Below are 14,391 nucleotides of genomic sequence, written 5' to 3' on the forward strand. Positions count from 1 at the left end.
ACACTCTTAAATGGCAATTTGGGCTTGTTGATAATTTATTACAAGCAGTAGATGTATAACACAACTATGTATAGGCTTTTAAGGACTGGCACGGCAAAGTAAGGCTGATAATTATGTGGACTAGTGGGAAATGGGGATTTCATGAAGGAGTAGCTAAAAACTAATTCAGGACAACAATGATTCGAAAGCATTTTTGATGCATAACACCTAATGCTCGTGACATCTGAACATGCAACATCTCACTTGTAAAGCTTAACAGTTTGGCTGACAACAAGTTAAGTTTGCTTTCGTTTGAAAGCAATTTTAAATTAAGATAGTGACGGAGGCAAGAGTAAATAAATGCACACTTTATTACAGCTTGGCAAGTCTGCTTTATTATCACACACCTTTGCCAGCAATTTCGGTAATTTTTAAGCAGTCAAGATTGGTGGCATTCAACAACATTGATGGAAATTCATGAAACAATTAATTATTGCAAGACATCACAACAAAGCAGCAAACACAACAAAATCGGCAATTGTGTCATTTATGGTTGGCTCTGGCGTCTGTATTTTTTTTCAGAAGCCATGCAGGTTATAGAAGCAATTACGTCGCGTCTTTTGATGTGCTAAATTTCCACTTCGATGATGTACATATTGACACGTACACATGTTTATCTTTCACTGGTGGTCGCTTTCAACATTGGCTGACAAATGTTAAACGTTATCGCTCGGCGCAGGACGCGCCTGCATTGGAAGCTTCTCGGACGTTATCGATGCTTCTATCCGTCGTCTGTGGTCACCGACGCCCATGTAATCTGATTGTATGAGCGACGCGAATTGTCTAGAACTTTCTGGAAGACACGCGGGCATCAGGGATTAATCTGGAGCCTTCGATGACTCAGGTATAAAAGCCGACGCGTTTTGCCACTGATCAGATTTCGACGATCGCCGACTGTGTTCGCCGCTATCGTTGTGCTTCAAGTGTAACTTGCTTTTGTGGGCACAGGTTCGCCCAATAAAGAATCAGTTTCGTCATTCCCAGTTTTACGACTGTTTGCTTCATCGTCACTACTACGTGACATCTGCAACGACATCTGCAGTGCACTTGCAACGACGACTATAGTACCTGAACCAACTTTCGACGTCAATCAGAACCTTCCCAGGCATAGGAAAGAACAACTAAAAGCTCTGCTCCTGCAATACAAGGACTGCTTCTCGTCGTCGTCAAAAGTTCGACAAACCCCTGTCGCCAAGCACCGCATCATAACCGACGAAAATGTCCGCCCACTCCGTCAGAGCCCGTACCGAGTTTCGGCGCGCGAACGCGAGGCCATAAGGCAACAAGTCGACGAAATGCTACGCGACGACATCATCCAGCCGTCCAAGAGTCCGTGGGCGTCCCCCGTGGTGTTAGTGAAGAAGAAGGATGGAACCCTACGTTTCTGCGTCGATTATCGTCGCCTCAACAAGATCACGAAGAAGGACGTATACCCCCTCCCACGCATTGACGACGCCTTGGATCGACTCTACAACGCAAAGTATTTTTCGTCGATGGACCTCAAAACCGGCTACTGGCAAATCGAAGTCGACGAGAGGGACCGGGAGAAGACTGCCTTTATAACACCAGACGGACTGTTCGAGTTCAAGGTCATGCCGTTTGGTCTTTGCTCGGCACCTGCGACTTTCCAACGCGTCATGGATACAGTACTGGCAGGCTTGAAGTGGCAGACTTGCCTCGTGTATTTGGACGACGTCGTTGTGTTTGCCTCAAGCTTCGAAGAACACCTGCGGCGCCTTGAAACAGTTCTTCAAGCTATCAAGACCTCCGGACTCACGTTGAAGCCAGAAAAGTGCCGCTTCGCATACGAGGAGCTCTTGTTTTTGGGCCATGTCATCAACAAGTCTGGAGTGTGCCCTGACCCACAGAAAACGGCGGCCATCACTGACTTTCCTCCGCCCGCCGACAAGAAGGCAGTGCGTAGATTTCTTGGCCTGTGCGCCTATTACAGGCGCTTCGTCAAGGATTTTTCACGGATCGCCGAGCCACTGACGTACCTCACGAAGGCCGAAGTCGAGTTCAAGTGGGAGACGCCGCAAATCGAAGCATTTGAAGAACTGAAGCGACGCCTACAATCGCCGCCCATCCTTGCGCATTTCGACGAAAACGCCGATACCGAAGTCCACACCGACGCAAGCAGCGTAGGACTCGGCGCCGTGCTTGTGCAGAGGACTGACGGACTAGAAAGGGTTGTAAGTTACGCTAGCCGGTCGCTATCGAAGGCGGAATCAAATTATTCCACAACAGAGAAGGAGTGCCTCGCCATCATCTGGGCTACATCAAAGTTTCGCCCCTACCTCTATGGCAGGCCCTTCAAAGTTGTGAGCGACCACCACGTCTTGTGTTGGCTAGCTAACTTGAAGGATCCTTCAGGTCGCCTCGCACGATGGAGTCTGAGACTTCAAGCATTCGACATCACCGTCGTTTACAAGTCCGGGCGAAAGCACTCTGACGCCGACTGCTTGTCTCGCGCCCCCGTCGAACCGCCGCCACAGGATGACCAGGATGACGACACTTTCTTGGGACCCATCAGTGCCGACGAATTCGCCGAACAACAGCGAGCCGACCCGGAACTAAGGAACCTTGTAGATTACCTGGAAGGCAAGACCGTCACTGTGCCGAAGGTGTTCAGGCGAGGATTGGCGTCGTTTTTCTTGCAAAACGACATTCTCCTAAAGAAGAACTTCTCGCATCTCCGAGCCAACTACCTCCTCGTGGTACCTTCAGCATTGCGTCCAGAGGTTCTGCAAGCTCTCCATGACGACCCAACGGCTGGACACCTCGGTTTTTCCCGCACGCTCGCGAGGATACAAGAAAAATACTACTGGCCTCGCCTCTCTGCCGACGTCGCCCATTACGTAAGGACATGCCGAGACTGTCAGCGACGCAAAACACCGCCGACAAGGCCAGCCGGACTTCTACAGCCGATCGAGCCACCTCGCCGACCGTTCCAGCAGATTGGGATGGACTTACTGGGGCCTTTTCCGACGTCGACGTCCGGGAATAAATGGATCGTCGTAGCTACGGACTACCTCACCCGCTACGCCGAAACAAAAGCCTTGCCCAAAGGCAGTGCTGCCGAGGTAGCCCGATTCTTCGTTGAGAACATCCTCCTGCGTCACGGTGCCCCAGAAGTCCTCATCACCGACAGAGGTACTGCCTTTACGGCAGAACTAACTCAAGCCATCCTGCGATACAGCCACACAAGCCATCGCCGGACCACCGCCTACCACCCGCAGACGAATGGCCTCACCGAGCGCCTAAATAAGACCATCGCCGACATGCTGGCAATGTACGTCGACGTCGAACACAAGACGTGGGATGCCATCCTTCCGTACGTGACCTTCGCATACAACACGGCCGTGCAAGAAACGACGCACATGGCGCCGTTCAACCTGGTCTACGGAAGGAACCCGGCAACGACGCTTGACGCCATGCTACCGGACGTCACCGACGAAGAAAATCTCGACGTTGCCACCTATTTGCAGCGTGCCGAAGAAGGTCGACAGCTCGCCCGACTGCGCATCAAGAACCAGCAGAGGACCGACAGCCGACACTACAACCTTCGACGACGCTACGTCGAGTACCAGCCCGGTGACCGTGTTTGGGTCTGGACTCCGATACGCCGACGAGGACTTAGCGAGAAGCTGTTACGTCGCTATTTCGGACCATATAAGATCACCCGACGTATTGGCGCACTGGACTATGAGGTCGTGCCAGACGGCATTTCGCAATCACAGCGGCGCCGGGCACTACCTGAAGTCATCCACGTGGTGCGTCTTAAGCCTTTCTACGCCCGCTGACAAACTTAGGTACTTTGTTGTTTTGTTATTGTTTTTTGTTATTTTGTTTATTACGCATGGTTTTATTTTCGCTTTCGTGTTTGTTTGTAGCATCGGGACGATGCTTTTTAAGGGGAGGGTATTGACACGTACACATGTTTATCTTTCACTGGTGGTCGCTTTCAACATTGGCTGACAAATGTTAAACGTTATCGCTCGGCGCAGGACGCGCCTGCATTGGAAGCTTCTCGGACGTTATCGATGCTTCTATCCGTCGTCTGTGGTCACCGACGCCCATGTAATCTGATTGTATGAGCGACGCGAATTGTCTAGAACTTTCTGGAAGACACGCGGGCATCAGGGATTAATCTGGAGCCTTCGATGACTCAGGTATAAAAGCCGACGCGTTTCGCCGCTGATCAGATTTCGACGATCGCCGGACTGTGTTCGCCGCTATCGTTGTGCTAACTTGCTTTTGTGGGCACAGGTTCGCCCAATAAAGAATCAGTTTCGTCATTCCCAGTTTTACGACTGTTTGCTTCATCGTCACTACTACGTGACAATATAAAGGTCCAGTGCTTGTTCCAGTTAGCCATGTATTCTAAAAGGAATAAAAAATTGAATTGTGAAAATGTCATTCTCAAATGCAGTAACGCATGACACTGAAAAAAGTGGACAAAGTTTTTTTCAAACCGAATATGATGTAGCATGGTGCATGAAAAACAAATAAGATCACTTGGCCTTCTTTGTTTTGAACCACGTAAACAACATAGTTAAATAGCTGTGGAATAATATGTTACAATTTGCATAAAAACTTGACAAGAGACTACAGTTGCTTTCAAATTCCGCCCCCACCGCAATCGGCCACAGGAACCGGAGTCGAAGCCGCGACCATAAGGAAATAAAGCAGCATAGCCACTGCGGCCATAAATTTCAGTGGCGATCGATTTCGGGATACTATCGGTCACTTTCTGCACCGCTTTCATTACACGTACGCGTTTCCACATATTTGTTTTTTGTTAACGCAACTTAATAGGCACTTTCGCACTAATAATAATCGCACAACAGCCGCATGTACCGCGAGAATAAAGAAAAGAAATATCCTTAAGCATTATCCCCTACATGAGCAAGAAGATCTAGATTACCAATACATTTTAAGGTCTTGCTTGCATCTCGATGCAGTAAATACTGTCTAACAGGACTGCGTCTAAAATGTATAGCCTATTGCTGAGAGCAATTCGTATGCGCATACCAATGATCGAGAATGAAATAACTTGCCTGTTTTGCGATCAACCTTCCTCCACCGACGTTCATGATATCGCATGCGCATCGTTGCGCGATGAAGTATCCATGCAACACATTGAAGGCACTTAAACACAGTCAGTGGGTGAAGTGATCGCCTATGGTGCTCGTAGAGATGGAACCGATCGGTCGCAGCCGATGAAATCGCAATGCGCTACACGGGATCACGGCGCAACTCATTTTCAGGTCCCGGGGCACGGTGGCTAGATGGGTAGGTGTGCCGACCGGCGCGTCTGGAGCGTAGTTCACCACTTCTCCGCGTCATGACGCAAAATTGGCGCTGCGGTCAGTAGAACGGTTCCGCAGCGCGCGTCGTCTGCTACAGGGGGCTGGCGGCGAGCAAAAAAATAAAGCCCGTATTTGAATAGTTGTATGTCGTCTGTTCGTGTCAGTTTCAAAGGTGAAGAGCTCCGCATCTCTCGTACTGTTTGTAAGTTCCTAAGCGATGTGGAATGTTCCAGGTCGGAAAAATGACCAGCGAGATTAGTGGCGGCATTGCTCCACCAAAGAAGACCACCAAGGAGACTTACTGCTTCGCTCCGAACTGCAAGTAGGGCTCTAAATTTGTGAGAAAGACAGCGAAAATGTTCCGCTGTCTGACAGCGGAAATGTTCGCCCCGGGCTGCTCAGTAGCTTGCTCAGTATCGGCGACGTTAATGAGCAAGCCGTACACCGAAAAGCGTCCGTCGATGAGCTCCTCGGCATTGGAAATTTGCAAGCCGCACATGAAGTGCTCAGCGCCTGCGACATCGAGCACCGCTGCGCTGCTACAGGGAAAAGAAAAGTGATTCTAGGCTTATATTCTATATAGCAGGCTATGTAGCAAGGAAGTTCCTGCAAAGAACCAAGTGCTCCGATTGCTCAGGGACATTACTGAATTCAACAGAATGAGTAGGTCAGGGCTGTTGCTCCCCTTTGAAGCAAAAAAAAAAAAAAAAAAAACTGGTAGCATCGCTCGAAGACGCCTTCAATCTGTGCTTCAGTTTAAATGAGTTACGAAGGAACAGTATCGCCAACTTTACATTTTCTGCAGCTGAATCTTCCGAATTTGATCGGCTGTGAGCGGCACAAGAAAGAGCTCACAAACGATGTTGTCAAGTTCTATTCAATTACACTCATTTACTTTCTTGTCAAGAGCAAGAACATGGCACGCGAAAGCAACAGGGAGAAGAGGAATCATCTGAAGCGGAGGCGTGTGCTGTGAATAATGTTGTGATGTGGTGGACCAACGTTGCGACCTTGCTGGGGCTAGGCTATTTATGTTGGTGCGTCAAGTTATGAGAGCGTTTATTGTATTTTAAATATATTCATGCATCTAGCCCAAGACGTATTGCTTTATTTTATTGCAACCAAACAGTGAACCGTATGCACTTACCAACACAATTCGTCTAGTAACAATTTAAATACCGCAACTGAGGCAGCAATAAACACCAATAGCTGGATTTCTCGAAATTGAAACATTAGAACTAAATATCACGTAAACACGTTTCCATATACCGTATAAAACCACTGCAGTATTGTTTTATGCATGGAAAAAAATGCATCTACGTATTTAATGCAATGGGCTGGAGCGCCGCATTTGTACCAATAAATATATGTGACCAATCGCCAAGCTAGAAAATTAACTTCAGCATATCGTGTCTTCTGAGTAGACGACAGTAACAAATTTTCCATTCTGGCTTTGCTTACTCTGCTCGAAACGGCATTGTATAACGCGTACTTCAAAGCTAGAGCAGAGGCAGCGATATATATCAAACACGATGCTCGTCTACACAGCGCAGCCGACGTTGCGCGCAGCTCAGCCGTTCTACTGTCCGCAGCGCCACTTCTGCGTCATGATGCGGAGAAGTGGGGAACTACGCTCGGTCGGCACACCTACCCATCTAGCCACCGTACCCGGGGTGCTCGCGCTAACGGAGGAAAGTTCCTCCATTTACGATTGCCGCAAGAGGGCGCAGCGCGTGAACCTTGCTCGAAGGAGGAACTCGCTGGCCTGAAGGAGGAACAGAGCCCGTTGCTCCATTCTCACTCCCCTTTTTTTTTTTTTTTAGAGTGTAGAACTCGGTCCATCAACCTCTGGTAAGTAGCAGGAGCTCCGACTAAGCCAAAAGACATTCTTTTGAACTGAAAGAGCCCGCGGTGACAAGTGAAAGACGTTTTCTCTTTGTCACGCTCGTCCATTTCGACCTGAAAATATCCACGACTAGCATCGAGCGTCGTAAAGTACTTCGCCCCGCCTAGGTTAGATACTAAAGAGGAAATGGAGGGTAGAGGGTACGCATCCTTCTTCGTAACCTCATTCAGCCTGCGGTAGTCTACACAAAGGCGATAAGTATCATCCTTCTTCGGGACTAGAACTACCGGGAAGCCCCATGGGCTGTTCACAGACCTTTCCACAACGCCTGTGTCGATGAGTTCGTCTAAGGCGCTGTCAAGTACTTTCCGTTTAGTCAAGCTTATCGGCCGAGGATTACATTTCCACGGCGCAGCGTCACCCGTGTCTATCCTGTGCCTGACTAAGGTAGTGAGGCCCGGCCGGGCCGTGAAAATCGCGTCGTATTCGTACAACAGCGATGACAGTCGTGCCCTTTCTCTCTCCGGCAGGCTGTTGACCTCTGACAAAAGTGGGTGCGCTTGCAACGTCGCGGCACAATGTTGTGCCACCGTCTCTCCGTTGCTTTGATCGTCTTTACCGATTACGGTTTGCTCGCTCGGCTGCGGCTGGGTGTGGCCCGCTCGCGCCGCCTCCGGAGACTGGCGTGTCGCCGCAGGCACGGGCGCTTTTGCGAAACGCTTCAAAACACCCGTTCCGTTCTCTCGGTAACCTCCGCTGGCGATGTCTATCAAAATACCCGACTTGGCGAGAAAGTCTCGACCTAAAATAACAGGCACTGACAGACCGGGAAGATGTACGAGGCGTTGTCGCCTGACGCGTCTCTCCCAACGAATAACTAGTCTAGCTGCACCGCTCGATTGTGCTGTGCCGGAAGCAAGGCGGAAAGTGATGTCACTATCTCTTAAGCGGATATTGTTCTCGCAGAGATGCTGCAACACCTCGTCACCAAATAAAGAAGCGCTTGCCCCAGTATCCAATAATGCGGCAAACTTCTTTCGGGCTATCGTTAGCTCGATGAACGGCGCCTGCGAGTCCGCGACATCTCCTACGCGACAAGCCAAATGCGCAAGTAAATAGAAATCACCAGTTGTGTTCCAGATCGCCGCCCGGGACCCAAGGTGGATCACCGGCGGCCTCGCCCGTTTCCCGAACCACGTGCTCGACCTCGGCCCGGCGTGCTTGCGCAGTCACGGGCGATGTGCCCCAGTCCGCCGCATTGGTAGCAACGGCCACCGAAGCATCGGTGGCGTGGGCGCCCGTCGCTCCAATCCGGCGGGCCGTATACTATAGCTTCCACGCTCGGCGGTCGGCAGGTGCCGCTCTTCCGTTCTCGCAAGTTCCTGCCGCGGCGCGTTATACTGTGCTGTTTTCAGCGCATAGGCGTACGGGTCCAAGGCGCGGTCTGATAATTCCCAACCACGCTGGACCTGCTCGTCGACGAACGATGCCGACGCGTCGACCCTATAGGGGAATGTGAAGCGATCCCGCCGCCGTTCCACGCGCAGCGAGGCTCCAGTGACAGCGCGGCGGGTGGAGGCGGACGGTATGCTCGCGCCGCGAGGATGTCCCCTTGGATGCGCTTTGCTTCGGTGGCGAGCTCGTCTAAGTCTCGGTACCTACATCCCCTGAAGTAGGCCGCGAAAGTCGGGTGCGCTTGCCGTGTGACGCGCTCGACTTTATCGGCGTCGGTGGCGAGAGGGCTTGCGAGACGATAAAGTTCGTCCATCGCTCGAACATACTCCAGCAGGCACTCGTCCGGATGCTGGGTACGCAACTCCAACTCTCTCCTCAAACGCCACTCGTAGTTGGCCGGAAGAAATTCCTCGCGGAAGTTCGCGCGGAATTATTCTACTGTGCGGGCTCTGTGTCCGGCCAGTCGGAACCAACGAGCCGCCTGTTCAGTCAGTGAAGCAGGGACCACGCGCGCGAGAAGTTCGCCGTCTGAAAGCCCTGTTGCTTGCTGATAATACTGCAGACGGTCGAGGTACTCGTTTGCACTAGTGCGATCGTGGTACCCACTATAGGTAGGCATGTCTACCTTAATTCGTGGTCGCTCGCTCTGCGACGGGGCCCGCATTGTGTTCTGCAGGGCGCCGGCTAAGCTCTGCATGACTTGCAGCGCATTCTGCAGCATTATTTCGCTTGACGGAATACTACCGCCCGAAGGTTCGGACGCATCCGCAGCTTGCGTCGAACTATTTAGAGGCATAGGTGGCTCTGAGTCCGCGGGACGAAGCGGCGAGGTGTTAGGCCTACTTTCAGGCCTAAACCCTGCCAACGTGGCGTTTCCGCGATCCCGACTGTTCCGCGTGAAACACTCGAAATCAAAGCTACCGGTTTGTTCGGAAGCTGCCGCCGCGTTAGCACTAGGCCTCTGATTATCTGCCGCGACATCCGACAACATGAACAAATCTGGAAAGTCAGACAAGCCCGTCGCCATTGTTTGCTGCAACTTCAGTAGTCCCAGCTCCAAAAAACAGAAAAAAACTCGCCGTGTTGCCGAATTCGAACCACGTTGGTAGCGCCAAATGTGGGGTCTTCCCCAACCCGTAGCGCGTGTAATCGCAGCTACGCAGGGTTCGGGCGAATAAGGCAACAAGCGAGTCAACTCAACAACGTTTATTGCTGTCAGCAATAATTTAAAACACACTTGCAGACTGTATCTGTTGTACAGAGCGGACACACTTGTCCGCTCTGTATAACAACTAATAAAATAGGCTTGCCTCGTCGCGTGTGGTAGTCACGCAAACGAGGTCACTCACGGCTTTCAGCAGGTAAAATCCGTCCGGGCAGATAGGTCAAGCGAGGTCAGAGAGACCCGGGGGTCTCTCGGTCGCGCTTTTTTATATCTTTTTACCTTTCCGCGAGGGGAGTATCCTCCTCGCTCGCCGGATACTTTCCCTCTTCCCGCGCGGGCGCGCTATAGGTGGTATTCACGCGTAAGCAACACTGTGATCCCGTGCAGCATGACCGGAAAAGCTATGCCGGCGCGGTGAGCGTTCCGCTTCCGGCCGCCATATCGTTGGGGGAATGCTTTCGTTTCGTGGTGCTTTGAAGTGCAGCAGCAGGCATTGCAATCTCAAGGGCCTCGGCAATCATTTTAATCATGGTTAATTGCGCTGTGTTCGGATGCAATAACGAGTCGCGGTGGAAAGCTGACTCTGGTGAGAACACGAAGAAGCTTAGCTTTTTTCTGTGCCGAATGTTGTTCGTTGGCAGTGCAGCCAGACCTTAGAGATCTCAACGAAGCGTCGAGCGGAATGGTTTCGTTGCCTCTACCGGGGTGACATTAACACAGACGCTACCCACTACAAAGTCTGCAGCGAGCACTTCGTTTCTGGTGAGTGCATATTTGTCGTTCTGCTACAAATTACGCCGCGCGAATTTCAAAGGTTGGGCTACTGTGCCGCATTCTCCTGTTCACTTTTTATTTCTTTTCACTCAAACTGAGTTGCACTAAATGCCAAGACACCCGCCGTGGTGGCTTAGCGGCTAGAGCGTTGCGCAGCTAAGCGCGAGTTCGCGGTATGAAATCCCGGCCACGGCGGCCGCATTTTGATAGGATGGGGTGAACCGCAAAAACGCCCGTGTATGGTGCACGTTAAAGAACCCCAGGTGGTGAGAATCAATCCGGAGTCCCCCAGTGCGACGTGCCTCAAAGTGGTCTTGGCATGTAAAACCCCAGAAATTAATTAATGCTAGGACATCATGCCTGTTCGTGTTTATGATCCTGGCGTAATTGTTCCGGAGACGAGCGAAGCCTGTCGTAGTGCTGATTCTGCTGTTTGAGGTTATTTTGCCCGAGAGCCCTTAGCACAGTGCGTGATTTGTGTCAAAGCTGGTTGTCGTGCAGTTGTGCCTTCAAGTAATGGTTAGACTTCTTGCCACTGCAACCAGTGGGTCTTCTTGTTAAAAATGCGTCAGTTTTCTAGGAATTTGTTTTGTTGTGCAAACGCAGTCTTGTTCATACTTGCAGGCAGGCCATCCTACTTAATGGATCTGACGAATCCGGACTGGGCGCCAAGCTTGCACCTAGGGTATGACACAAAGTCAACAACTCGGTCTGAAGAAAGGTATGTATGTATGTGCTCTTTCTGGTAGCGCAAAACAAACCCAGACTTTGAAAATAGCAGAGACCTAAGAGGTGCTGGTGGACACGGTGTTGATACAGCAGCTATCTTTTATATTGCACTCCCGACTGCAGTTGTGTAGTATAAGTTACATAGTCATCAAGTAATGCATTCCAATCAGATACTTCCAAGTTGTTTGCATTGTTTTGAGAATAGTTGTGTCTGCAGAGAGCAGGCTGGTTTCAATTTCCAAAAGAATACAAAATTGTGAGAACTGGTGCCAGCACTGTGACAAATAGCAAGCAGTTGCAGAGGTGGAATCATCAATGCAAGTAGTGCTAATGAGTACAAAGTAGACATTTTTACAGATAGGTACATTTTATTTCAGGCACCAGCGACGTTGCAAGAGGGCTGCGACCCTTGACTACAATGCTGAATGCGCAGCAGAGCGCTGTGAACAGTACTGTCACAAGTAAAATGGCTTATTCATACAAGGTGAATATTTTCTTTAATGACATTCAGCATCTTAACATTTTTGTTTTTATGCAGGCACACCACTTGCAAGCCGGCATCCAGGAAGATTCTTTCAAGATGACTATCTGCTGGTGTCCACACAAAAAAGTCGCAATAGCTGCGCTGGCAAACAAAACGCTGCATTTGTATTTTTTGCGTGTAGTAAGCATGTTGTCGTTTCTGATTCAGTGTATTATCACTAGCAGCAACTTCTAAGCAGCCACTTTTCTGGGTCACAACGTCATTTACACAAGCAGCTGAATATGGGCACTTAATTTCTAAAACACCATCTTGGCAGCAGGCACAATAAATCAGGCCATCTGGGCTTGCTGCCATGTGGGGCTCATGTGAACTAATATGCAATCCAGACTTGTTGGAAACAAACTCTTTGTGCTGGCTGGATGCTTCAGCAACATATTGGTTCCTGGCAGTGTCCTCCTTGCGCAGACTCCAATTAGTTGCAGCAGAAGAAAACTTGCTCTCCTCAGGGTAGCAGATCTTCTTCACCAGGCTCACAGATGGCTGAGTCAAGGTCGTTCGGCAAGCTGCGTGGGCTGTCGATGCCGCGACCCGGCCTGCTCTGAAGGTGAACCACGTTGCTGAGGCCGACTGACCTCTCGTTGCCGCTTCCACATCTTTACAGACCTGTATTATCAATAGAATGACTTTTCACACTAATTCAATGTACAAATGATTACAAAACTGCACTTAGCTAGCAGCAACCATTCAGGTTGGGCAATGTAAACACTGGTAGTTTCAAGCATTTAACAGTGCCTTGTCTGTCATGCAACATGTAGTTACTTTATATCAATAAAGCTATCATTCAATGGACATATAAATACCTTTGGCTCTACAACATACACCTGGGCAAACATTGCGCACTCCTCCAGCATCGCATCCCTTGACAACGGCTTGTCTCTTGCCAAGTGTCCCAGAAGAGCAGTGGAGTGCTTCACTTGCACAGGGATGAACTCCTCGCAATAGTCCTTTTTCAGTGCACACACTGCAGAATATTTGCCAGCCTTCTTAATTCTGTCGAGAAAGGCCTTCCATTCGTTCTGTGAAGACCTCTCAATAGTGGTGGCTGGTTTCTTTGAGGATGATGATCGATGTCCATCCAGCCGCCTTTTCTTGGTGGTAGCTGACGCAAAGTCAATGTGTGCAAGTGGCGCACAAGGCACAGTACTTGAGTACGGAGGCAGCCATGCATTTTCCTTATCAGTACAAGCCTGACCATCACGAAAATTTGAAGCTGCTTCTAAATAGAAGAGCAGTGCACCAATGTGCGAGCAGGCTTCGCCGAGACCGGCCATACACGTGCAGTGTGCAGCTTCGACCATTCCATCCTGCTTGACAAGAAGCCATGGCTCCAGTGGCTGAGTGGAAATTGCCTGGGAGTGGTTTACCTGCAAACGGAGGAAGTGATCTATTTAACTGCTGATTCTATGCATGCTGAGAACACAGGCACAAAAAGCAAGGCGAGTTACTACATCAGTGAGTGAAACTAATGTAGGTGTATCCATGAGTGTAAATAAGCAAAACACCAGCGAGTGGTTTTATGCTTGCACAATCAAATCGCAACTGCGCATACGTATGCAAAGCTCGCGGCCTCGCCGGTAGCGATAATTTGTAGAACTTAGTAAACGCTTCGGCAGGTGACGGGGATATGCAAAAAAAAAAGGGGGGGGGGGAGAGGGCTGGAGCAAGGTGAACAGCTGGAAGTAGCCGCTAAACAGCAAGTGTTTCTAAAGGTGCAGCATGGTGGTAGCTGACATGTTGCGTACAAACGATTTTCTTTGGTATCGTTTTCGCTCCCTTAACTCCGAAAGGCACTGCGTTGCTGGACGCTGCGCAGTGCGAAAGCCTACTCCTGCAATCATGTACTATCGAGGAGCAACGGTACATAAACGATAAAGAAGTACCACTCGCTGGCGGTAACTTAAGAAAGTGCTACGATGTTTCGCTGCGCAGCGAAACATTCCGAACACGAATCGCACTCCTGTCACACACATTGGCAAGTATTACCCGTTAGCGTTACAATTCGACCCGGTAATACAAAGAGCGACTAGCTGATGTAGCGTTTTAGATTGTCTTACCTTCGTGCGCACAATGATGTGCTCGCCGTGTCTTCTCAGCTGGGGTTCTTGAACAAAGCCGCTGGTCAAATAGTTGTGTGATTCCAGATATTTTCTTGCTTTCAGCTGTTCGTGAGTTATGAAGCTTGTAGCGTGCACAAGGTAGTCCTTAATATCAGAAAGTTCTACCTTGGATACGAGCGCGAGATCAAATGACGCCTCTTTGCCAGTAAGCATAAGTGGATCGACGCCACCTCAAAGCTCCACTTTCTCGACGTAGCGCACCTTCGCACCGGCCTCTAAATTCTGCGCGTACGCTGCTTAAGTGCACTAACGAGGGGCTGGCATTCATGCTTGCAAAGTTGCAAAAGATAGGCACTTTAGTGACCCCTCCTAAAGTAAAAAAAACACACACATCGGCAGCGCTTCAACAGCGGAGATAAGCTTTGTTGACACCGGCTCCCCCAAAAATATGGCGGTTTCATAGTGGCCAA

The 14,391-nt window shown here is 50.0% G+C and overlaps 1 protein-coding gene and 1 long non-coding RNA gene across 2 annotated transcripts; one reads left to right on the top strand and one right to left on the bottom strand.

Annotated features, from left to right (window-relative positions):
* Positions 1–10,271: 10,271 nt before the first annotated feature.
* Positions 10,272–11,800, top strand: LOC119434047 (uncharacterized). The gene is made up of 3 exons (XR_005188515.1): positions 10,272–10,579; positions 11,216–11,312; positions 11,698–11,800. It is a non-coding gene; the product is annotated as an uncharacterized LOC119434047 (long non-coding RNA).
* LOC119434045 (uncharacterized) lies at positions 11,796–14,189 on the bottom strand. The gene is made up of 3 exons (XM_037701352.2): positions 13,919–14,189; positions 12,665–13,228; positions 11,796–12,467 (listed from the first exon to the last, which is right to left on the bottom strand). The coding sequence occupies exons 1-3, from the start codon at positions 14,132–14,134 to the stop codon at positions 11,796–11,798; spliced, it is 1,452 nt and encodes a 483-aa protein (XP_037557280.1). The 5' UTR covers positions 14,135–14,189.
* Positions 14,190–14,391: the final 202 nt, after the last annotated feature.

This window comes from Dermacentor silvarum, chromosome 11 (genome assembly GCF_013339745.2).
Source record: "Dermacentor silvarum isolate Dsil-2018 chromosome 11, BIME_Dsil_1.4, whole genome shotgun sequence".
In the NCBI taxonomy this organism is placed as follows: Eukaryota; Metazoa; Arthropoda; class Arachnida; order Ixodida; family Ixodidae; genus Dermacentor; species Dermacentor silvarum.